General features: G+C 36.0%; 1 protein-coding gene across 11 annotated transcripts in view; it reads right to left on the bottom strand.

Moving 5' to 3' along the window:
* Positions 1–25,287, bottom strand: part of DICER1 (dicer 1, ribonuclease III) — a 69,376-nt gene that overhangs the window by 28,027 nt on the left and 16,062 nt on the right. For 2 of the 11 annotated variants that reach the window (XM_082384446.1, XM_082384445.1), the window contains exons 2-14: positions 23,844–23,969; positions 20,950–21,013; positions 19,864–19,964; positions 15,773–15,961; positions 14,973–15,135; positions 13,856–13,986; positions 12,784–12,918; positions 12,163–12,323; positions 10,152–10,320; positions 8,384–8,856; positions 2,498–2,630; positions 1,020–1,262; positions 294–448 (exon numbers count right to left, since the gene is read on the bottom strand). In XM_082384446.1, the coding sequence (XP_082240572.1) occupies positions 294–448; positions 1,020–1,262; positions 2,498–2,630; positions 8,384–8,856; positions 10,152–10,320; positions 12,163–12,323; positions 12,784–12,918; positions 13,856–13,986; positions 14,973–15,135; positions 15,773–15,916 (1,907 nt within the window). In that variant the 5' untranslated portion in view covers positions 15,917–15,961; positions 19,864–19,964; positions 20,950–21,013; positions 23,844–23,969. Of the gene's footprint in view, positions 1–293; positions 449–1,019; positions 1,263–2,497; positions 2,631–8,383; positions 8,857–10,151; positions 10,321–12,162; positions 12,324–12,783; positions 12,919–13,855; positions 13,987–14,972; positions 15,136–15,772; positions 15,962–18,465; positions 18,601–19,863; positions 19,965–20,949; positions 21,014–23,843; positions 23,970–25,287 lie in introns of those variants that run through there. The other 9 variants (XM_082384448.1, XM_082384444.1, XM_082384449.1 and 6 more) reach the window with 8 other exon arrangements.

Genomic DNA, 25,287 nt, shown 5'->3' with positions numbered 1-25,287 from the left:
GAGTGTTGCAAAATTAATTTCAATCTAATTAAAATACGCATGCCTTCATTATGTCAGCCTTGCCAATGAGAACTAAACATTTATTACTACGCAATACTGGTTTTGCCTTCTGACAAAAAAGAACAATGAACAAAAAAAAGCAACTTCTTTTCCTTCTCTCATCAAAGTATCACAAGCCATAAGTAGAAAGACTGGTGATTGTTTGCAAAAGGTAAACAACACAATACTCATAGGTTTAGACTTAAATCTCGCAATTCTCACAGGTTTTCCATGCAAGTGATTTGATGCCATACCTATTGATGTGTCCAATGGCCGTGTTGATTGTGACTCGTGGACCACCATCATCGGGCCTCAACACGTATGGTGGGAAAACATCATCATCATCCACAACAGGCTCAATGTCAGTCTCACCGCTATCAACTGACTTGGAACATTTGTTTCTCAAGATCTGAACATTTTAAAAACAGAATTTATGAGAACAAATGCTTTTTCTGCCATTAGTTGTCTGCCTCTGTACCTACAGAAAAAGCTCTCTTGACATGAAACATCTCTCCTAAATACACTTCAATACTCCATAGTTGCCTGCTGCTGAAAATTTCTCCTAATTAATCCTTTCCAGCTCCAATCATGTGGAGAAGTTCCCCATACAGGTAACAAGGCTTAAAAGGCACTGTACCTACCTACCTACCTACACACACACACGCACACACACACACAAGTGATCCCCAGTCTTTCATGAGTATAGGGGCTATGTCATCACTCTCAAATCACTCTGCATCTCAAACAATCAACTGTGACTACACTGTCCACATAAACAGTACACTTTCCAGGTCTTCTTTCCCAATAATCCATATGACCATTTTCACTGCTATTTTATTGTAAAATACTGCTGGCTCTGTGTAATTACTCTCAACTTTCTAATAGTGTACACACTGCACACCTCTGTTGAGACTATTCTCTGAAGATAAAACTATTTCTATACACATAAATACAACTTAAAGATAACACATGAATCTTACCTTTTCAATAGCTTTGTATGTTTTAAGGTCTTCTTCAAAACTTTTTATTTTGTCTGTATCTGCTAACATTACATAATTAGAGATCGGTGCCCTGGCTCTTCCCTTAGATTGAACATAGGATCGATACTCTGTGGGCAGATCAAAACGAACCACCAAGTTGCATTTCGGTATGTCAACACCCTCCTCCACGATACTTGTTGCAATAAGCAGGTTGGTTTCATGTGCTCGAAATTTCCTAAGTACCTGAAAAAAATCCACCAAGGATAGCAATTCTAAGAAATTTTCCAAAGAAAACAATGTAGTAAAATTAAGGGACAACTGTCATTTCTGACAATACTTTGAGCACGCGTAATCCAGGCCAGGCTAAAGATGATGACAACAATCACACAAAACTCGAGATGCATGAACACGTGACATTTTCAACTGAATATGACTTGAAAAATCAAAGTGCCTTTCTATTTTACAGAAGCATCCACGGACAAATCACAGCCTTCAAGATGAAGGCGCTGGGTTCTTTAATAACCAAAGTGACCAAACGAATCCACTTCTGGAGTCCCGTTGCTATTCTGAGCCTCCGTAATGGGATCTTATGGCTGTGAGTTTGTGCCAACATCCCTCCAAAGATGTCAAAACTCTTTCACTAAAATCCCTAAATCACTTGGAATTAAAAATTACAAGCAAAGCATTACTTATTTTCTGGCATCTTGGGACACATTTAAGGGATCAGAAATGATTTTTTTTTTAAGTGAAAAATTTTTTCATACTAGATTTAAGGTAACATCATTTGCCAATCCAGAATAAGTTAAATACGAAAGTAAGTTGGGTTTTAGACTGATCTGTCAGACTCTGGCTATTAGACTCCCCAAACTTGGAATATTATCAAAGAGCTATCACATAGAAATGACTTCAACGTGAATTATTCTGCTACTTTTAAGTTAAATAACAAATTTTAAATAAAAAGTTTTTATTTGCAAGCTGGAACACTATATTAAGTTTTAGCATCTTTACAATGCTATTTCCTATATCAAAATCTTAAAAAGCATGAAAAAAATTAGGCCAAAATCTTTAAAATATATTGTTATTTTTAAAGGACTCAACCAAGGCAGGACTTTAAGTAGAAAACAAACCACTCTCTAGGAAAAAATTTCAGTTTGTTGCTTCAGAGTCGTATGGAGTCAAAAGGAGTTAAGTTTGCGCAAGCTTTCTTTTTCTATAAAATGTAGTTGTGTGCCATCAGCCCAATAAAGGAAAACAAAATGGGTGATGGCAATTAAGACACAGAACTGATTTTCCAGACAGATTCTCAACGTATGAATCACTATACAGCTACCTCAAAGGAGACGGCTAGTTTCTATACGAACAAGTACTCTATATTACCAAAAAAATGCAGAGGAACTATAAAGAAAGGAAGTTCCTATGGGCAGAGTTTGTATATGTTCTGAAAATTGTTATTGTACAATTATTTGAACTTAGGTTACCTCTTCCTGTTTTCGGAATTCCGCTTCCATCTGTTTGTTACGAGGCTGATTCTTTCCAATGCCATGTCCAGTTATAAAATTGCTGCTGATGTAAGCCAGCTCTGGATCTTGTTTGCCAGCTTCCTTTATCAATCTAAGAAAATTATATACATTTGGAAGTTAAGCACTGCTGAGGGAAAAAACTTTAAACTTTTGTTTGTAAGGTCTCCCTTAAAATGGAAATACATATCCTTTTGCCAACATACCTAACAAAATAGTCTTGGTATTTTTTTTTTCAACTAGCTTAAAAAGAAATCACTGTCGCTCTTCTCTGCGTCGATCTGTGGACCAAATACTTGTAACACCAAGTACAGGGCTGATTTACACTGATGAATGAAATGGTCACAGTACCTCAAACTTTCTAATTTGGCAGTGACGACCTTCATAGAAATGTGGCCCAGGAGGGGACAGCGCTAGGCAAAGAGAAACATGGATTCCTCATGTATTTTGGCTTTAGTCCAAGTCTTATAATGAAAAAACCACACACACTCTTTCTCAACGCACTTCCCTAAGCACACACAGAACTTGCAGCAATGGTCATGCCCTTGTCTCCACGGCCAAACTTAGGCAAAGTACCAAATACCCCAAAGGAATACTTCATTCTCCTCTGCATGTAGTAAGAGAGTTCCAGCTGTGCATGAAGAGAAGTGCGTTATTTCTTGTAGTTTTACCCCAGCACCCGGTACCACTGGAAGCACGGCTCTCGGGAAAGGGATCCCTCCATCCGCTGTTAAGCACCTCCATTCCCAACACTCACGTCCCTGGGCAGGCCGCTGACCACAGTTCTGCACAAAAGGCTGCTGAGCTTCGGCGCTGCAAGGCCAAGAGAGCTCCCACCCCAGCCTGTCAGGAAAGAGGACATACTCCCGAGCTCATCCCCCTTTCTGCCTGCACCTCTGTTATTAGCCCAGAAAGCCTGTCCCCTCCGACGGGCCCTCCACTAAGAAACGGAAAAGAGCTACGGGACGGGCTCACGTTACATGGGTGCAGAAGGTTAACAGTTAGTGTTGCCATTACAGCTATTTTGGAAATACCCACATTCAAAAACTCAGCACACAGGATAAATGGTTCCACACCTGACCTAAGCGATTCCATATGGTTCTTCTGAAGTCATACAACATAGTATAAATTCCTAATAGAAAATTGCATTTTTAAGTCAAACCATTCTTTTTTTTTTCCCCCAATAAGTACATGAAACAGGCTAATATCAAAGCCCTGGAAGAAACCTTGAAGGGCCATCTAGAATATCTTCCTGCCTCCAAATCAGTAAAACACTTGTGTGTCTAGGTTAGTTTGAGAGTCTGCTCTATAGTTTAAGTACTTAAAAAGTTCAAAATCAGAAACTTCTTTAATATGTTCCAAGATTCGTTTAGTTATTATAAACTTATGATGTCAGTAACAGGAAACAGTGCTACATGCCAACAGCATGCCCCAAAATCTAAAATATGAAATTAATTCTCTTAGAAATAATATGTACTTCCAAATTTTAGTTTATGTAAATTAGCATCAATTTGAACATAACAGAGGTTTAAAAAAATGCATTTCAAGTTACTCCTAATTAGGTAAAGAGTGTATTTTAATTTGCCTAAAAAAATAAATCTGGTAGACGTCAACTGGCTGAGAGGCAGAAGCACTACAAGTGAATGTACTTCTCCTTAACAAGACTCTCATCAGTGCTGCCGCGAAGAGCAGAAACAATGTGCACATGAATAAAAAAAAAAATCTCTTGTAAGCAATAATTGAATTCTATATACCTATGCTGATAACGTTTAAAGAGAAAAATTTCTCTATCAGATAAATTTAAGGAATCCCTGCAAAGTTATGGGCTTCCAGAGAAACAAAACAAGGTCTACTGTTGTCAGGGAGCTTGTTACTGAGTAACACACACTGCCTAGATTTCACAGTACCACAGAATTGCTGGGACAGAGTCTGATTTGTTTCTTCTAATTTTATACTGAGTTTATGTGAGTTGTTCCACAAGCAAGCTGTTTGATAAAGAATGCTGTTCTCTAGTGCACAGAGCTTCTCAAACAATGTATAGCAAAGAACTGGTTATTTTTTTCCTAATTTCAAACTCACCTGAAACCAAAATTTTTGTAAAATTCCACGAAAATTAACTACTAAGAAAATGTAACTTTAAAAGCATTAAAATTCAACGGCCAATTGTATAACATTCAGCAGACATAAAAAACTAAGAGTTTATGAATATAACTGTATTACATTCAGCAGACATAACTTACTCTTAAAACTAAGAGTTTATGCTTACCCTCAATCTCTGTATCTTACTCAACGCCGCTGGCACAGACCCAAAGGTCACAGTGCATGTGTGTGCATACAGCCTCCCCAAGTACAATGTCAGGTGGTAAGACTGTCATTTTTATATACAGTGTCTCTTATCAACAACCCAGTAAGAGAGGGAGGTATTATTACTCTTTTACAGATGAAGATGCTGAGGCTTTAAAAAGTTAAATAACTTGCACAAAACATACACCTAAAAAGTGAGTAGAAATAAAAGGAACCAGGGCTCCTTGGAGAAATGGCTGATCCTATGCAAGAAAAATACAAGATGAGCCTGGAACATCTTGTAGTGCCAGAAAGTAAGGAAGTGTTCAAAAAACAAAAGGATGAGGGCATGTCAAAGGGACCCAGGAGCTAACCTCAAACAGCCCCCAATGGCCCAGGGTGGAACAACTTGTACAAAAAACAAAAAACAAAAAACTAGTATCAGATTATAACTGAAGTATAAAATAAACAAACACGAGTTCATAATGATAAAAGAACATGATTCAACAAATATAAACAGATAAATCAGATAAAAGAGACACACTTTCCTTACAGAAGAATTTCTGTAACATACATATATATAAGCCCCTCTCCAGGAATGAAGTTGAATCCCTCCTTCCCCAGGATAAACTAGATTTGGTGACTTGCTTCCAAAGAATTAAGTAAGAAAAGAGAAAAACAATAACTTTACAGTGGAGAAAACTGGCAAACGCAATCATAATCACATGATGAAGTTTAACATCACCAGTGATGTTCCGTGTTAATACCATGAGTCCCTCTGAGACGAAGTGACCAGAAGGGCACTTCACATCTGCAGTATTCTTCCAAATCCTAAAACTCAGTCTAATCCTGAGAAAAACATCAGACAAATTCAAACTGAGAGGCATTCTACAAAATATCTGACCAGTACTCCTCAAGAGTGTCAAAGTCATCAAAAACAAGGAAAGAAGAAGCTGTAACAGACCAAAGGAAATTAGGGAAATATAACAACTAAATGAACTCTGGTACACCTTGAATTAAAAAGAGGACATTAATAGGGATTTCCCTGGTGGTCCAGTGGGTAAGACTCTGCACTCCCAATGCAGGGGGCCTGGGTTCAATCCCTGGTCAGGGAACTAGATCCCACACGCATGCCGCAACTAAAGATCCTGCATGCCGCAACTAAAGATCCTGCATGCCGCAACAAAGATCCCGTGTGCCGCAGCTAAGACCCAGTGCAGCCAAAATAAGTAAATAAATAAATACATAATTTTTTTTTTTTAAAAAGAGGACATTAATGGAAAAACTGGTGAAAGTCACACAATACTAGTAAATTACACAGTGAAAAGAGCTCTAGACTTGGAGAGTGGAAACCACTTTCTGCCACTTGATACTTGCATTATTTTAGGAGGTCACAAACTGAGTGTTATTTTCCTCATCTATGATATAGTAAAAACATCTACCTTCTTCCCTCATGGAGTGTTCTGAAATTTTAAAAAATATATAAAGGTAAATTATAAATGATAAAGCCCTAAACACAAAAGGCAAAAGAAAAACTATAAACAGAGACTGTACACATACTACATTATATATAGAAGTAGCTGTGATTTATTTTTTTAATTAGGAGAGTAGAAAACTGCCTGTGTATTACAATAGCTTGTACTCCCATGAAACTGTTCACTGAAGAAGGGTTTTTCCTCCCGTTAAACTGATGGAAGGAAAGAATCTGGATTTCAGGAAGTTTTTCTAAGCTTATTAAAAAGCTTACTGGAACAAGACCTCTATTGTATATTTAATTAGCTGTCCATAAAGCCAACCCTCAAACCGCTCCTGATTCATCGTCCAACACTAAATTCCAGCCACACTTTATGAAAGTTGATCACAACTAATCTGATCCTCAAAGTCAATAGGAAGTAACGTTGACTTCTGATAAACCTTTTCAGGCTAATATTCCTGCAGTGAAAGCGGATACATCTCTACACTTAAAAACGCATGCAGAAAAGAGAGGAAAGGAAGAAAATGAAGCCCGACTTCTCTCCAAGCCCCAGAAAATTTATTTAATTCTTAAACCATCCTGTATGGGGGCAGGGAGTACGTCTATTACTCGGCTTACAACTGTGCCAACACTAAACTTTTCTGACCCCCAAAATGCCTTTCCCCCATTCTAAGAAATAACCCGAACAGATATGCACTCCTGGACTGCCTCCTGGCAGTCTTCCCACTGGAAAGCACTGGTTTTTAGTGTTCTGCCATACCCGAGGGCATTATGATTATACAAAGAACTGGAAACTAGGAGGTAGAGTATCAGGATTCTAGAGTTGTCTCCGCCACTGACTGGCAATTTAACTCAGAGCAAATCACTTTTCCTCCTGAGGCCTTTCTCTTTTTTATAAAAGTAAGTGGGTTGGATTAGATAGTCAGTGAAGTCCCTTTCCAACCTTAAACTTCTGATTCCAATGTAATTCACTACCTAAAGTTATTTTACTTCATATTCATCATAAGGATCAGGCCCAATGACTATGAAAATTACCAGACTGAAAACCGCCAGATGACTACCCCAGAGTCCAATTTCTCGTTACTCAAGTAAGTTCTCAAGGCCCCCAAACAGTCAGAAGCAGTTTGAAAAAAAAAAATCCCAAATTACCTCAGGATACAAAGCTTAATTTCTCCTCAGAGATCAATACTTGCAGAAAAGGCTCTTAGGGATCAACTTTGGCCAATTAATGGATCTTGTAGAAAAGTAGATTGAAGTGCAAAATAAGGACCCTTTTTGGCCCTTATAAATAGTAGAGCATCCATCCACAAGTCAAAAGAACCATACATTAAGTGACCATTTGACACAAATCTGAAGTGTAGCTCCTTGGCTGGCTGGGTCTATATTCAGGAAAAATACACTTCTATTGAAGAAGGGAGTAGGGTGGGAATTCACAACCTAATTGGCATTCGCTGTCACCTTTGCCAATATCCTCTGAATTCCTCCCTAACATTTTTATTTTCTTCTGATTCAGAAAATTTTAATATGTAGTCTATGAACCAATCCAAATTTCAAATCCAGTTCTTAAAAACTTTTCACTGCAAACGTGCCAACCTGAATCGACATCTGGTAAGGAAAAAAGCTAACACAGAAAAATTAGCCACAGTAATACCCTGATAAAATTTATCTTTAAGATTACCTGAAGGAGAAAGCTTGGTGTAAAAAGCTCAACACAATGCCTAACACATCACAGTCACAGGTTAATAAATATCTAACTGAATCTAACAATTAATGTAAAACAAGGAATGCTTTACTTTAATGTAACAATTTTCCTACACTTGCACTCTATTTTAATGGATTAGAAAAGATTAGCATCCTTTAGGGGAAAACACCTCAGTCATGTCAAATCTAGCCTTTGGGGAAAGCTATTGTATATATAAACATCCTGTCAATCCCAGTATAGCGTAACACGTGAGTTATGATGATGGTGCCAAGTACAGGACACTTACATAAGCCTCCTGGTAGCTCTTAAAGCTATTACAACATATCACTTCACAAAACAAAAAGCTGCCTGTTCTACTATGGAAAAAATGTTAATCTTAGAGATTTACCTGTTTAAGACAACTGCTGTGTATCTTCTTTCCACAAAAATAATTCCACACAAAATATTGGTAAATGGAGAAGGAAAATTTGTCTCTGGCTTTTCTTTTTCTTCAATTTCTTCGTCCTCCTCATCATCCTCAGAATCACTCCAAGACACGTAATTATCCTGATTCCTATTATTATACCACTCAACGCTTTCAAACTGCTGTCGCTCATACGGTTTATATTTGCGTAAGATTTCAAGCAGTTTTATTACTTTAGGAGTTACAAATTTCAGGTCAAGTGAGGCAGGTGAGAAGTGCTCTTCACATAGTGCATGGATTTTCCTTAGGAAAGTGTCTGTAAACAATAGAAATTTCCTGTGCAGCTCCTCTTGCTCGTGTTTGATGTATTTCTGTAGTTCTCTTACCATCATTCCAGCGACTTTATCCGCACACCAGGGTCCCAGAACTACCAGTACCGCACGACAGTCTGAGAGTATCTACAAAACAATGTAAAGGCCCAAATGCTAAACAATAATCATGTAGTTATTTTCATATGTAGTTTAACTGGGATTTAAGTTGTCTTTAGTCTGCCCCTTCAAAATAAATTTACCCCTCTAATATAAACACTGAGGTTAATTCCCCAAGGTTAGGGAGAAGGGCCAATGGTCTCTTCAAGCTCTACTTTTTCATATATATGCCCAGAACCATCCTTTTGTTTTCTCCAGTGAAAATAATCAAATAAGAGAAATTAAAAGATGCAATTGTATACAATTAATAAAGCAATTTTAGAACTGTGATTAGTCAGAAGTACAACTGAGTCATTTACTTCTAGGTAAATATGCAAAGAACTATGTAGCAGAATATACATATATATGTATATGCAACAGAGTATGTAATTTTATTTTAGGTATCAAAGAAAAGCAAAACAATTTTCCTTGAACTTTATCTATGCCCAGAGTGCCACATCTTACAACCCTAGCTCAGAGCAGAATATAAATCCATAGTAAGGCTATAAACTAAGGAACTGCCAGTTCTGCAGACAAGTAAAAGACACACTGGGTTGAACATGGACTTAATGAGAAGACAAGTGCTGAGCAGAGCCTGGGCACTGCTGCTCCAGAAAAAAATCAGCAGGAGAGAATTAAGACTTAGATTCAATACAGTGTCAACATTCACAACTGGCTGCAAAGTCCTGGGACAATGGTTCTCAAGTTTTAATGGCATCGGGATAACTGAAGGGCTTGTCAAATCTCAGACAGCTGGACCCCACCCACAGAGCTTCAGATTCAGCAGGTCAAGGGTGGGGCCTGTCATCTGCATGTCTAAAAAGTTCCAGAGGGAAGCTGCTCATCTAGGGCCCACACTTTGAAGACCACTGTCCTGAGGAATTGCTTCTCAAAGCTGCACTATTCAGGGATGACGAGCTCATATCCAGTTACATACAAAGAAAGAGCAGAAGAATTCATTCAGCCCAGGGGTTTGATCAGGAACTAATTCATCTGACCAAGAAAAAAAAAAAAAAAAAAAAAACTGGACTCACTTCTTATACTTAAATAATCATGACATCTCCTTAAACCAGGGAGGTCTATATTTAATAATATAAATGTCTGTCGGGTAATAGTAAACTCAACCCAATGCGATACATTCAATGAAAAATGTCCAGAGATAAGAAGGTAAGGCCTTAAACTAAAATGTATATAAAACAGCCTCATTAGAAGAATATTCATTTCAACATTAAAAATAAATAGAAGCCTTTTATTATACTCCCCGTACTTACTTTGTATATGCTTACCTGTTTAGAAATTAAAGTAGAATCTCTTTCTTTTGAATGTACAGATATGTTACAGTCATTGATAAAATTAAGTGCTTCTTCTAATTCCATCAGCAGTCTTTCATAAAGCCCACTTCTGTCAGTAAATGGTCCACAGTCTACCACAATCTCACATGGCTGAGAAGTATATCTTTAATATCCGAAACAAAAGTTGTCAATACACAATACACAATAAATTCACTACAGCATTACGATCCATTATATATCTAAACCAAAAAAGAAACTTCCTATTTCCATTTGGAATAACAAGCAGGCTCACAACAAGCATTCCTAAAGTGGTACTCCTTCTATCCGCACTATGTTTGCCTGTTAGGTCTCAATATGAATTTTGTTACTGCATTATTATCCCAGGTTTTTCATTTTGTTTTTTAGGTTTAGCCTTTCATCTTTTGCCCCCTTAGGCATCATCCAGAATGAGAAACAATGTTAGTCAAAATACTCAAGAAACTCAATAATGATTATTTCTCAGAAGCAGAAATAGGGAAGGGGGAGGGGAGAAGATCATAGGGAGGAAGTGTTATCATTAAATTTATCCATTTCCATACTATTTGAAAACTTTTAGCATTCGCAAGCGTCAATTTTATATTTAAGGTGTTTTTAACATATCTTCATAAGGAAAGCTCCCCCAAATTTCCGTCAATTACAATATCATTCCTTGGATCTTTCATGACTTTCATAATACGACAACCAGAACAACACATAAAATCCTAAAAGCATATAATAATTAATTAAGGAAAAGAAATACAATAAAGATATTTAAATACTACAGTTTTCATTATTCCCAAAGAATTTTTAAGAGTCACATTTTGAGAATTAGGGAATGCCAGACTCAACAGATTACTTACCAGTTTTACCCAAACACTCTAATACCACTGCTTCTCCTAAAGACTTCAAGTAGTACAGGCCTACCAATCTAATTCAGGTCAGATAAAAGCAAAAGTACAGCCTTTCACTTCTACATCACAGACTGTCTTAGCTCAGGAAAATCAGAAACAGCATGTCCTTAAGGCCATGAGATTTGTATTACACCTTACATTTGGATTCGTAAGTTTCATGAATCTACAAGTTACCTTTTCACCTCACTCCACAGAGAACTCTTTCCAAAATCCTACTAAATGACAGGTATACCGCAAGGTGTTTTCCATGTCAATGTAACTGACCATCAAAGAATCCCTTGAAACCACTAATGCCATTTTACAGGCTCAGGAACAATAAATGACTCACTTGAAGTCACATGGCTTACAATTAGTGGAGCCAGTACTCAAAACCCATGTGTGATTTAATTTCATAACCTGAGAAATAAGTCATCTCTACTATAACTGTTCTAAGAACCACCGCTTGGTAATCTTTAACCTTGTTAAAGGCTATATCTAATAAGGGTATTTTAATATGAACTGAATTAGTTATACTTATTTAAAAACCTCATTTATATAGGCTCACTTCCACCAACTTAGATCTGCACGTTTTAATGAAACTCGAAATAGCAACCCCTTCGAAAAGAGACAAACCTCAAAGTCATAAACATCTTCTTAGAAATTCACACCCACTTTCAAAACTAGAGGGTGTTTCCTATTATTTTAAAGCAGGTTGTAAAATATTGAATCCTGTAAATAAATAATGCCCTTTCAAAGCATCATGTGGGACACGTGGGTCAGAACAACAAAGTGTACACACTGACAGAAAAAGACACCGATTTCCTGAGTTCCCAGTCCTCGTCAACATCAGCAAATAGGATGGGCCCACGCTTATGCAACATTTCCTCTTAAGGCAGAAACACCTCCGTTACTCTCTGTGGAAATAACGTTCGATTCTTGCATTCGAAGATGACTGTCCTGATAAGGAATTCTTAGTCTTGCTCTTTCCTTTTAACAGCCATTTGTTCTCTTAGAGACTATCTGCAAGGCACTGAGACTGAAGGCCTAAAACTGTCATAGCAGGTCTCATTAAAGCCAAGTCAATACTAAGTGCATACCTGTCTAAGACCACCAAGTCAGTTGCAGTTTCAGCATTACTCTTAAGAATTTTCTCCAGTTTCTGAATCTTTTCTTCCAATTCCTCTGGATCACATTTCCCATTTAAAATGGAAGCAGTTAGTCCCAAAATACGAGGACATGATGGACAATTTTCACAGAGCTAACATAACAAAAGATACTGACAGTAAGGAATTCATTTTGCAAGGCCCTAACCAAAGAGACAGCATCCTAATAAAACATGTCAAGAAGACCTAACAAATACTAAAATTATCACTTATAGAATTACTGTAGCTTGTTTAAAAGCTCAGTTTATCAAAAAGGAACATTTAAATATGCTATGATGGATTATGTAATTCACTTATGATAGATCATATAATTTACTGATTTATATTATGTTTAAATTTTTATTATAGATTTAGAACTTGTTATAAATTTATTACAGTTTAATGTTATAGGTTATAGATTTAAATGAACATTAATTTAATATTCATTCATTCATTCCTACACTGGAACCAAGTTCCCAAAACTGGTAACTAATACTGCTTTTGATCTATAAAAACATTGCTTATACTCAGTAATTTGACCTGCATTATTAAGACTGATAAAATCTAAAAACTTACCTTCATAATTTCTCGGTAGGGGTGGTCTAGGATTGCAAGATGACACTCATCAAACACCAAAAGGTTAATGTCTGATAGTGATAAGTAACCATTTTTCAAAACATTCAAGGCGACATAGCAAGTCATAACGAGAACCTAAAATAAAACTGCTATCAGTATACAACACATGCCATTCACCTGCCTGGACACACTTCTATGAAATCAGATTATGGAACCACTGTATTTTAGGTGAAGATTAAGAAACTCATCAGTAAAAATTAAAACCCAAATCCTCAATGTATGGAAGCTGGTACTTGAGAACCAAGATGTAAAATTAGGAAAACATGGAAAGAGACAAGAAAAAAATTTTTGATAATGGAGACCATGTTTTTATGATAAATCTACTAAATCTACTTCAGGTTTTTAGGTTCCTACAGCCATAATTTTGAATGATAAGACCTATCAGTTTTATCAGGTCACAAAACAATTCACACAGTTTTTCCCCATCAAACTGACAAGGTTTTCTGGAAGAAGATAGGGACTTATCATTCTGTGGATTTTACGTGCTTTATTAATGAGGGCTTAACCCAATATGTAAGACATTCTAGCAAACTGGGGACTGCTTGAGGTTAGTTAGGAAGCATCTCTTAACCACTTCAGATCCAACACACGAAAGGCCCTCAACACAAGCTGGCTACATGGAAACGTCTATGAGGAAGTCTTCCATCAAAGACGCTAAGATCTCAACCAAGAAATGTCTTCAGTTTCAAGACATTTAACTCAAGAGTAAACTTTCTGAAAGCAAGTTATCTGCAAGATGGAAACAGGTCATAGGAATTTGTGTTTTTCAAGCAAGTAAATCATACTGTAAAGGCTGTTTCTTTTCTATCGAATAAGAGCAATACATGTTAGCAATTTATTTGGCTTTAGGATGAGATTATAGTAAGAAAATGCATGAGGGCTAGCTTCTAGGCTGACAAAGTACAGAAAAGTAGAGTTTTCAAACCTAATTCAGACAACCAAGGCTACAGATCATCTTACAAACCAAGGACTTGTACAGATTCATTAAGTGAAAATTCTCTACAAGTCTTACCTGGTGCTTAGTAAACTCTTGGTTCCATTTCTCTTTTGTCCAAGATGCACTTACTTCCAGGTTTGAGTATTCCCCAACCTTGAGATCTGAGTGAGTTCTGACAGCTGACACTTGTTGAGCAACCTGGTTGGCTGATTACAAATATAATATGCCATGTAAATATGAGAACTCTTCCCTAAATGGCTCTCTGGACTACTAACAATTAAACAGTTAAGGAAATCCTTATTATTATATATTACACCTAACCACCAATTTTTTAGATAGCCAATTTAAAATCATATTTTCACAGTTATCTCCAAAACACACTTATTAGACTCACCACCCCACCCTCTGTCATTCACTTCAGAGAGCCTTATACCACCTTTCTTCTTTAAAGGTGATTTTCCCCAATCTAAGAATATAATTTCTAGGTTGGAATGGCAACTACTCCAGATCCACCCTTCCTGTTTTCTTCAATAAAATCAGATTGTATCACCAAGAAATAAGACAGACTAATATGTATTTAAAGCACATGAGAACATCACATGCTGAGACAATCTAAAAAAAAAAAAAAAAAAAGAAGAGGAGTGACATGGTTATATTAGTACCTGAGCAGTTTATGTTCACATTTTATACTTTTTATTTTAATACCTAATCCCAAACACATAAAAACCAGTACTTTAAACTCTTACTGAATATCTAACTTTTAAGTTAAGCATCTAACTTTCTTTCTACAACTGGTATAGCAAGACCATAAATCAGTTACCTATTTCATAATCAAGCACCTTTTGATACACTTTGTGAAGCTAAAACATCAAAAACAAAAATAACCACTTAGATCAGATTATATTCCGAAAGTAATCCTTCAAAAGAAATGCAGAATCAGAATTAAACGCAATTACGTTTTAGAAAAAAGCTGAAGTTTAACACCTATGAAGTAAGATGACTAACATTTAAGAGAAATACTATAAAGTTAAGAAATAAGACAGAATGATATTTCTGCTTCAACAAACACATTATTCATCAACCTCTCTATACTTTCAAGAGTTTAACTTAATACCCACAGAAAAAATCTGCTTAACCATAAAATCTCATCCAATTTTCCTCCACACAATTTGATAAAATAATTTTTTATTACCAGAGTTGACCAAGAACACCGTCCTTTTGCCATTTCTGTTGAAGTCTCCCCTGATCTGATAGGACAGCTCTTTAGTGAGTAGTACTGCAATAAACGTCTTCCCTGAGCCAGTGTTTAAACAGACTATGGTATTATGATCCAGAGCTGCTTCAAGCAGTTCAACCTAGAAATACAGTGGGAAAAAAAGATTATATACACTTCTTACCTAAGTACAGAATTTAGAAAATTGGATTTGTTTTAATTCAGAAAATTTCCGTTTTCTAAAATCTTCCTCCAACAAATCTGCCCCTTCAAAAAGCATACGTTCTACATCTTTATATAAGAATAATAATCAGAGGCATTAAAATACCGGTTACACATAGCTGTGCTGCGTAAATGTGCCTAAATGGCATTTACAATTTCTTTCAGAATTATTTTCACAGGGACAGAAAACTTCTCTAGAACAATATGAACTGAAATGACTATAACCATGCTTCTTCTTCCAGTCCAAGGTTGTTCAAACCTACCCAGATCATGAGGACAGACACACCCAAATAGATACTAAGGAACAGTGAGGTTTTCACAGGGAAAAAAAAAAAAAGAAAAAGAAATTTCACCAATGAAACTATCAAATAAATCAATTACCCAGCAGATGTTAGAAAAGAAAAGGACTATTAAGAAAAAAAGTATCTGGAATGAGAAAATTAATCAGAAGAGGAAAGCTTGAAAAGGTAAAGGAGTTTTATATAAGTTGTGTCAACTATATGCTAATTTATTCCATTTTAGTGAAAATGCTCCAGTATTAGTGTTCTCATTAGTACCTGATATTTCCTTGGCGTATAAATGTTATCATGAATTGCTTCTTGTTGCCATGGCAGTCCAAAGAAAGGACCCATTGGTGAGGAAGCAGGGGTCATGAGCTGCAGGCCTGCCATGCTGAGGGGTTGCAAAGCAGGGCTTTTCATTCATCCAGTGTTTCTTTCATTGCATTTTTGTTCTAGCACAGCTTACTACAAAAGGGAAAAAGAATACCATTACACAACCATGCAGGGTTAAAAACAAAAGAAAGCACGGAAACAAGAGAAACATCAGAGTATCATTCCTATGGGCCTTTTCAAACTCTTCATAATTGTTTTAGCTTTTTCGTGATCTAAGAGGATCGTTTTAAAAGTCAAGCACTCTGTACTCGCCAACCCAGCAATTCTACACCTAGAAACCTGTCTAAAAGAATTAGGCAGCTGCACAAAGAGGTAAACACATGAATATTTACTGCTGCAATATTACTTAAGAACAAGAAATAACCTTAAAATGAATTAATCAAAAATTAGCTAAGTAAATTATGGTCTAGTCTTAAAATAGAATACTATAAATCCATAAGATAATACAGATCTGTATTTACTGACATAGAACTGTGTCCATAATATATCTTTAAGAGAAAATATGTACAGTATTGATGTCCTTTAAAATACATGTGTATATATACAAAACATGTAAATACATACGTAAACATATTTCAAACATTCTTTGTAAATTCTAAGATGCTACTATTGATAAAATAATGAGAAAACTGTATGGAAGGCACTTCGCACTGTGCCTGCACACAGGAAGGATTCAAACGCCTGCCAACATCTGGTCATTTTATCAAAGGACCATAAACACAGAAGGTCATTCTTCTCAATTGACAACCTATCACAACTGCACAGCTGATCAACTATTTACATATGTATCTTTAAAATTATTCATATCCTAGATAAATTAAAACAAGGCAACACCATTCTGTGAAATAAAAGTTATTTCATGGTATCTAAGCACTCTTCTATATTGCATATATTCTTCCCCAAAGATAAAAATGATTATGTAAAATGAGAAAATAATAATTCAGTCTTTTTAAAATTCCTAACCTGCAGATAGAGGGTTAGGGTTTCAAATCTCTACGTGAAAGTCCATCACCAGCAGAATTTACTTGCCTTGTAGAATTTTCTCCCTTGTACTGCTTTGCAGTGTTCATTGTTATTACTCTATGACACTGGAAAGAAAGAATCCCCACTCTTTGTTCCTTGACAACAAAAACTCTGAATGTCTTGACATGTTAAATTTATAACCATTGTACAACACAGTGACTTAAATTGTTGCAGCTAATCCAACAAGAAGTCTCAAGAGTAGTCTCTTTTATGCATAGGTATAATACCAAATTCTGATTTCAGAGCTCAATTCAGTTGATGAGAATTCAACATCCAGCTAATACAAGTAGGATCTCAAGTAAATGGTACAGGGGCAAATGGCTGCAGGGCCAAGGACCTCAGCAAGGCAGGCGTGTCCGTGGACCAGACAGCAAAACCATTCTCATTATCCCTCTCAGAGGAAGATGGCAAGCACAGCATTCCAGAGTACATTATGAAAAACTATCAAGTCATTATTTTGCCTGGGTCAAGCAGAACTATGTCTTTCATGAGAAATAATGTACTCACTCTCTACTGAATCAAAGTCCCAACAGCCTTTCCTTTTACCCCTTTTACACTCAGCATTCACTTCTCTCAATTCTACAGGCCCACAGGATGAACACCCTCAGGTTGATCATTCAAGCTTCTTAACACCGCTGCAGAGAACCTGAAGCGGAAGGCTGTTTTACCTAACTTCCTAAGATCCAGAAGGTCACGCTGAAGGCCCAAGAGATTTGCAGGCACTTCCCACCTGCCTACCGTTCTTGGGATAGCTCTACGGCCTCCTTATCCGCGGGCTCCACACCTGCAGGTCGAATCTATCGTTGGTTGGATGAATCCAAAGATACGGAGGGCCAACTGTACTATGCAAGGGACGTGAGCCTCCATGGATTTTGGCATCTGCAGGGGACCTGGAACCGATTCCCGTGGGTACTGAAGGACAACTGTACTTCTCCTTCATCACTCCAGGCTGCTTACTGGTAGGATGACTTATCATTGTTAAGCCTGACACCTCACTTTTCACCCAACCCAAATGTTAATCCAAGACCAAACAAAGACATGGAGGAAGGGATCAGGAAAGGAGCCTAAATCCTGGTGGTGGATGGAAATTTTAAAAGGAGAAAAGAGGGCAGCAATGTAAATCCGCAAACACACTTCTTCCACCTCCAGAAACCAAGTACAGCGGGAACCCTCCTTCTTACCACTGTCATCATTTCTTTTCACGTAGACAACATTCATAATAATGACAGTGCCAGGAAATAGTCTAAAAAGTAAATGAATGTTCTATTTTTAGAACAGTCTAAAAAATAAAGTCTAAAAAAATACTCTATAAATATTTAAACACTTAGTTAAAACTTCATTATAGACTATATAAAGTAGTTTAAAAATAAAGTCTATTTTTAGAATAGTCTAAAAAAATAGAAGAATGTTCCTTTTGTTGTTGTTGTTGTTCTGTTTTCTTAAGGGGGAACTATATTCTTCAAAATCATCAGTATCAGTACAAAGAAAAACTATGAAAGTGTTCCCGATTAAAGAAGACTCTAGAGACATGACAACTAAACGCAGTAACTGACCTCAGACTGGATCCTTTCCTGAGAGCAATGCCATAAAGACCATTACAGAGTCCACTGATAAGGCTGTAGATACAGCAACGTTACGTTCACTGAGTTGATAACCGCACCATGACTATGTAGGGGAGCTTCCTTCTTCTTGACAAATAGACAGTGAAATATTCAGGAGTAAAAGGGTCATGACGTATGCAACTTATTCTCAAGTGGTTCAGAAGAAGAAACTACACGCAGATATACAGAGAGAGAATGGCTGCAACTGATAAAGCAAATGGGGCAAAATAGGTAAAGCACATATTCTTCGTCCTAATCTTATTTTCTGTCAGGTTGAAATTAATTACTTCCAAATAAAGAGTTTTAAAAAGTAAATAAATAAATACGACCCATTAGACTAGGATCTCCTTGAGTACAAGAGCTGTATGTCTCACACATATTTCTACCACCTACCGAACCAAATCACACCCCAGACATGGCAAACAAAAAATACAGGTTTGTAAAATGCAAATATTGTCCACGTACGTGACGTAAAAACCTTCAAACAGTTTCTATTTGCCTTTCATAACTTATATTACATTGCATATATTCACAGAGACACATACATACACGACTTATTCTTTTACTGGCACACTGGCAAACATGCTCCACGAGAACAAGATGTGTGTCTCATTCTTTGCAGCTCTTAAATTTCCTGGTATAATGTACCATATGTACATTTAAATAAATATCTGATGAACTGAATCAGAGATTCATGAATGTCCACACAATACCATACAGAACAAAATCATAGTTCAAAAGATATTTCTACAGTATTTGGTTTGGAAATCCATACCCGCCCCACTCCTACTCACCCTGAAGGGTGGATACAAGAGAGAAAATTTGCAGGGAAATGGAGGACGGCAATTGAACCCTCCCCATTACATTTCCAGAAGGTCACAATATTTAAATTAATTTTCATTCACTTTGTACACAGTGACTGGCCCCAGCGATACACTATCTATTTGAAGAAAGCAAATCCAACATTAAAAACTCAACAAGTAATCCAATAATATGAAAACTGAAAAACCTATAATTTTGCCAATTTTTACTTTCTTTGGCATGTTTAAATAGATTTTTTTTTTTCTTAACTTGGTCTTAATGAAAAGCTCTGAATCCCTGCTGGTAAGTGAAAGTTCTATGGTTTCACAGATTAACTGACTAAGGTTAACTGCTTCAGCAGAGCCAACAGAGTAATCCACATGACTATTTTCCAATCACAGATTTCAAATTTCTGGTCAAACAATTAACACTCATGAAAGCAGTGAGGTTGTTTCATAGCTTTCGTATGATTCATTTAGAAATAACTTAGCAAAACACATGAATAAAAACTCTCTTCCTCTTTCCACATATGATAAAGCCCAGATTTACCGTCTTAATGTTTGAGATCTCTGTGTTGCTGTTGTCTGAACTGCATTTTGACATTGTGATAGCAGTTTATTGGAAAATCACAGCATACCCAAGCTTCTGCTCTAAAAATAAATGCAAAAATAGCCAAGTTTAAGACTCCTGTACTTAAACTAAATATAAACGCATCTACAAGAAAGCCTTATGGATATGAAAAGCTGAATAAAAGGCCATTACTTTGTATTAAAATTTAAACAAAAGACATTTGGGTTATTTTAGGATACTAAGTCTTATTCTAAAACAAAGAACAAGAGAATGAGCTATAACAATAGCATGCCTAATTCCCAGAGACTGGGGTGGGCGTGCGCTGCCTTGAGAAAAGTTAGAGGAAAGATTTAAAAATGAATACAAGGAAATCAAACAAAGTACATAAATTCTAAAGATAGTGATTAGGGAAATGGAAAAAATAAATAAATAAAAGGATAGAGATGTGTTATTTCCTAAATTCATATATACAAAAGAAGTAAAGAAGATCACCAGAAGAGGTACTTGGCTGAGTAATCCAAATCACCTGGCAGTAAGTTTTCACTACAAGTATGAAATCTATCAGCAATTTCAATTTCTCAAAGGAAATTAAAAATACAAACTCAAAGAACAATTTAACGATAAACTCTTTTATAAAATTCATTTATGAATAAAAATTTAAGAAAACAGTTCAACAATGTCAATACTGTGGAGAAATTTAAATTTAGGGGAGGTCCTAAATAATCCTAAGAGATTATAAATCAAAATCAAAATTATAAGTCAAAAAGTAAGGAAGCGTAAAGTACTTGAGATGAAAAGCTTGATTTAATCAACAAATGTTGCTTTTTTTAGATTTGATACCGGATTTCATTTATGCTCCTTAACTGCAATGCCTCTACTACCACAAGCTCAGGAAAAACAAATTGGCAGTGGTTTCTTTTCACTTATTTGTGTCTAGTCTAGTCTAGTCTATAGTGCGTGCGTGGAGGTTAAACTTTCTCATTTCATACACAAATTGGTTTTGCTAATAAGTTAACAAAGCAGAATGGGGAAACCTTAACACTACTTTAGTATGTACATATTTACCTCAAAATGCTGATTCTAAGTTCTTTCAGTTTCCAAGTCTGTATTAATTCATACCCTAGGTAACCTAAAAGCAATCAGAGAGAATATTTTAGAACATACAACTCATTTTTAAAAAACAGCTTTAAGAAATTTCCTACTTGACAAAATTTTCTGATATTTATCTTATCAGAATAAGATCTCTGATAAAAACAATTTTTGTATTTCTCTATTGGGAATCAAGAAAACAGTATATGTATGAAAGGGCTGCCCTTTAAAAATTAGTATTTATTATGTTCTATTACAATTGGGAATTTTTAAAAGTTGTTAGTACAATCCAATTAGATATAAGGAGAATTCCTGGAAGTAAATTACATTTTCCCCCCAGTAAAATCTGGCTTTAAAAATACTAAAAGACTACAGTAAGTCAGTATCATGCTTTACATGAACTTATAACCCTTTACTCTCCTAATGAGTAAGTTCGTGTTTTCAAAAACTACCTCATGCTTTGACTTTTAATTCCATTCTGTACTGCCACCTAGTATGATGCAAATGCGATACACCAACTTGGCCTGATGTGTCACACTCGACATCTGTCCAATTCATATTCACCTCTTTTCTAGAAACACCGTAGCCAAAATAATAAGCTGATAATCCTTTAAAATTTAATGCAACTCCACTATTACAAAATTATTGTTGAGTTATCCAACTTACTTCCCTAGACAATTCTATATAGAGATAAATTAGAAAGTTAACATGCCAAGTACAATGACAACTTATGTTCATACTACGGAGCCAATAGGTCAAGTTTTCTAATTTTAATTGATGACTACGATTTAAATTACATACATGAAAACTCGTGTTTGATAGGTCCCTTTAAGATAACTCTGAAAAAGACATGCCACATACCAGATGCTCAGTCAAGTTCTAGTATAAACCAACAAACTTAACCTAATTAGCATCTAAATCCCGTATGTGGCTGTACTCTTTCAAAGGCTTGTAACAACAGACAGCTAACCCTCCTAGTCTGAAGTCTAAAGGCATCTAGAGCTTCCTCGTGCATATTTTCAAAATTGGTAACAGAAAGCTTCCAAATCATTCATTGTATTATGTGTCACAGATTCTGATACTACTAACTTTACAAATATTACTGTCCAGATTTCATTCCTACTCTCATGAAGCCCAAAATGTGCAACTACCATGAAGTTCCATAGTGAACAAAAGAACACACCCACACAACATCAATATTGTGACATTAAAACACTTTCAAATATACACCTGGAAGCTAACAGATAAAACTAAAAAACGTCTGAAGAACTTTTAGTCTCTAATACAGTAACAAATACGCTATGGAGATCCAAGACATTAATTTTAACTCCAACCAAAGCCTAAATGCTAAGAGCATCCTTGGCTATGGATATAAAATAACAGGTTTATAATACAGGTTGCTGACGTGAGGGCAAATTAAAAATAAGCGGTTCAATTCTCCCGCTTGAAAATAAAGGAAAGAGACTCCTTCCCCTCCTTTTTTTTTTTTTTTCAGAACTTCTTTTTCAGTCCTTTTCTGCTGTACTTGAATCTTTATAAAAGCCAAATAAGCCTCTAGCCAGTCTCACTTCTCAGGAATGTTTCCTTAAGATATGTCATCACCAAGAAAGATAATGCCCAATCTCCCAGTTTCCTAGGATGGCCTAATTTGGCAACTGACTCCAAATTGCAAAACCTACCACCAGTCATAAAGATATGAGAAAATTAGCAATTTTATCTTGAAAACATGGGTGTAAAGTGTTGTAACCACTTAGCTATACAAAAGAATAAGATTTCTGTCTTTGCGATCTCTTTAGTGGATAGCCTGAGATACACATCACATTCTGGTTTAATGCTGACTCAATAAAATTCTTCCTTCCCTTCTACTTTTTTGGAGAGATTTTCTGGGTTGGGAGGAGATTTTGTTTTTAATTATATTTCCCCAACATTAGCTTTAAAAAAAAAAAAAAAGTCCAATTCTCAAAAAGTAGTCACGCCAAATAACAAAATCCACTTCTTGAAACTTAAAACAGTAGAGAAATCCTAAAATATACTGCTCAACTGCACTGGAGAGAGCAGTTTTAAAAATGAAGACAGAGCTTAAGTGCGCAAACACCCCCTCCTGTTCCTAAAAAGGAATCTGCACACAAGAGGGATCCAAGGTATTTACAAATAACTCCCACCAACCTCCCTTTTCTAAATTAAAGTTAGAGGAGAAAGAGAGGCGGCTGTTCTAAGTTAATTCCTAAGTCAAGCCGTTGCTCTCACCTCTTAATACTTTGGAATATAGTCATTCCCTCCTCACCGAGGCCCTCTGATGTGGGAGGGACACTGGGTAAGGCCACTGGGGATGGAGAAAGCAGTCTTTTCTTTCTCTTTCTTTCCTTTTAAGTATCTTTCATTTAAAATAATCTGAATGCTAGCAGAGTCCAGTGTCAGGAAGACCAAGGTTTATCAGACTCCACTACCTCTCTCTAAGGTTGTTTCCTTGCCTATAAAATAGAGCACCTATTATGAGGATTAAGTAATTAAACGCATATTAACCTTGGTAGAGCAAAAGTGCTTGCACAGAAAATGTTCAATATACGGTAGTTTAAAGAAACCACACTACCATCTCTATCTACAACCACTGTTGTCATACAATTCTTAAGACTTTAAGGGACTCCTTAAAGAACCTAAAATGTTGTATCAATCCTAAGATTCAATATAAAAAAAGTATTCTCATACAAAGTTAAAGTACTATACAAGATTTTATACAGTATTTTTAATCAGATGAACCTGAAAAACCACAAACTCCAAACTACCTAGTCATTATGAATTTACAGTACAATGAAAATCAAACAAATTTAAATCACAAAACATGGTATATAATGTAAAATAAAATTAAACACCTTTGTGTCCACTAGTTCTCTTTAAAAGCAAAAACCAAAAAATACTACGTGCTACTTCTGTTTGGCTCCCCAGACATCACTGCAAACATGACTGAACTGTTTCTTAGGCAAAGAAATGGTACACGGCTGGGCAAGTAACCGTCGTCGTCGTCATCATCATCATCAGACAAGTTTTGAAAATATAAAATGCAAGAAAAGAGAAAACAAAAAGATAAGAAATATCCAAAATACCCATTGTACATAAAATAAATATTTCAAGGATTTATCAACTATTATTTGGTGAATACAGATTATGAAAAGACTAAGGTCAAACCAAAGAGTGACAGACCAAAGAGAAAAGGGATAATAATTTCAAGAATTTAAACACTGGAATTTTTAGTCTTAGGTAGTTAAATACACAGCACAAGAGAAATATTTCCATTTTCACTTTTGTCATATCTGTCATTATTAATTAGAAATCCTTGCATATAAATCTAGCTTACAACATTAACACAAACTACATTCAGATATGCACCCTTCAGCATTACCATTTATAATAGCAAAAAATGTCCCTCCCACCTCCCCAAAAAACTCTAAATGTCTAACAATGAATGAGGGAATGGTTTGGTAAAACATGGATGGCTCACTTTATATGAACTACAGTTCAACTGAGCTATTAAAATGATGACAGTTTATAATAAACAAAAATGCTTATGTTATGGGATTCAATGAAAAATCTTTTATTTACAGCAAGATCTGATTGTGTCCTCAAGTTAAAAACTAAAGAAAAGAAGAAAGGGAGGAAGGGAGGAATGGAGGGAAAGAAAATTCCACCCAAAATTGAGGCTGGGATTACTACCATAAGTAATTTCTTTCTCCTTAAAACTTTTCTGCATTTTAAAATCCCCTACAATTTGAACACTTTATTACTTTCAGAATTAAACACACTCTTAAACTGAGGATGAAGACAATAAAGATATATGACTCTGTCTTAAGTATTGGGGGAAAAAAACTCCCTTCTTAAGCCACTGAATGTGGTAAAATTTACCCCCGTTTCTATAACTTAAACCACAAATTCACCAGCCTTCTTTTCCTGCACTACTCTATGAACCAAACAAATTTCTGCATTTCTCTAAAATCTGTAACATAAACATATTATATTTACATTTCAATGTAATTATGCCTAAAATGAGATTTGTCCAAAATTGAAGTTGAATACAGGTCAAATACCATTTTAACAAATTCCATCCACCCAAATCTCCATATAGAAAGTAATTCTAGGCTGCCAGCCAATGGCCCACTTACTTGGAATGCTTCTTAAAAAGACAACATTCCAACACATCAAAATGGCACAGATACCCGCCCCTGCCCTTCAAGTTACCTATAATGACCCTCACTTTGCAATTTTGTTTTCAGAAAGGTAAATATTTAATACATCACTAGCTTTCAAGGTGAGTTTTAAGGT

Source organism: Balaenoptera borealis (assembly GCF_965194805.1).
Source record: "Balaenoptera borealis genome assembly, chromosome: 3".
Taxonomy (NCBI): domain Eukaryota; kingdom Metazoa; phylum Chordata; class Mammalia; order Artiodactyla; family Balaenopteridae; genus Balaenoptera; species Balaenoptera borealis.
Note: the sequence above shows the minus strand (reverse complement) of the source record. Positions and strands in the feature narration are given on the sequence as shown.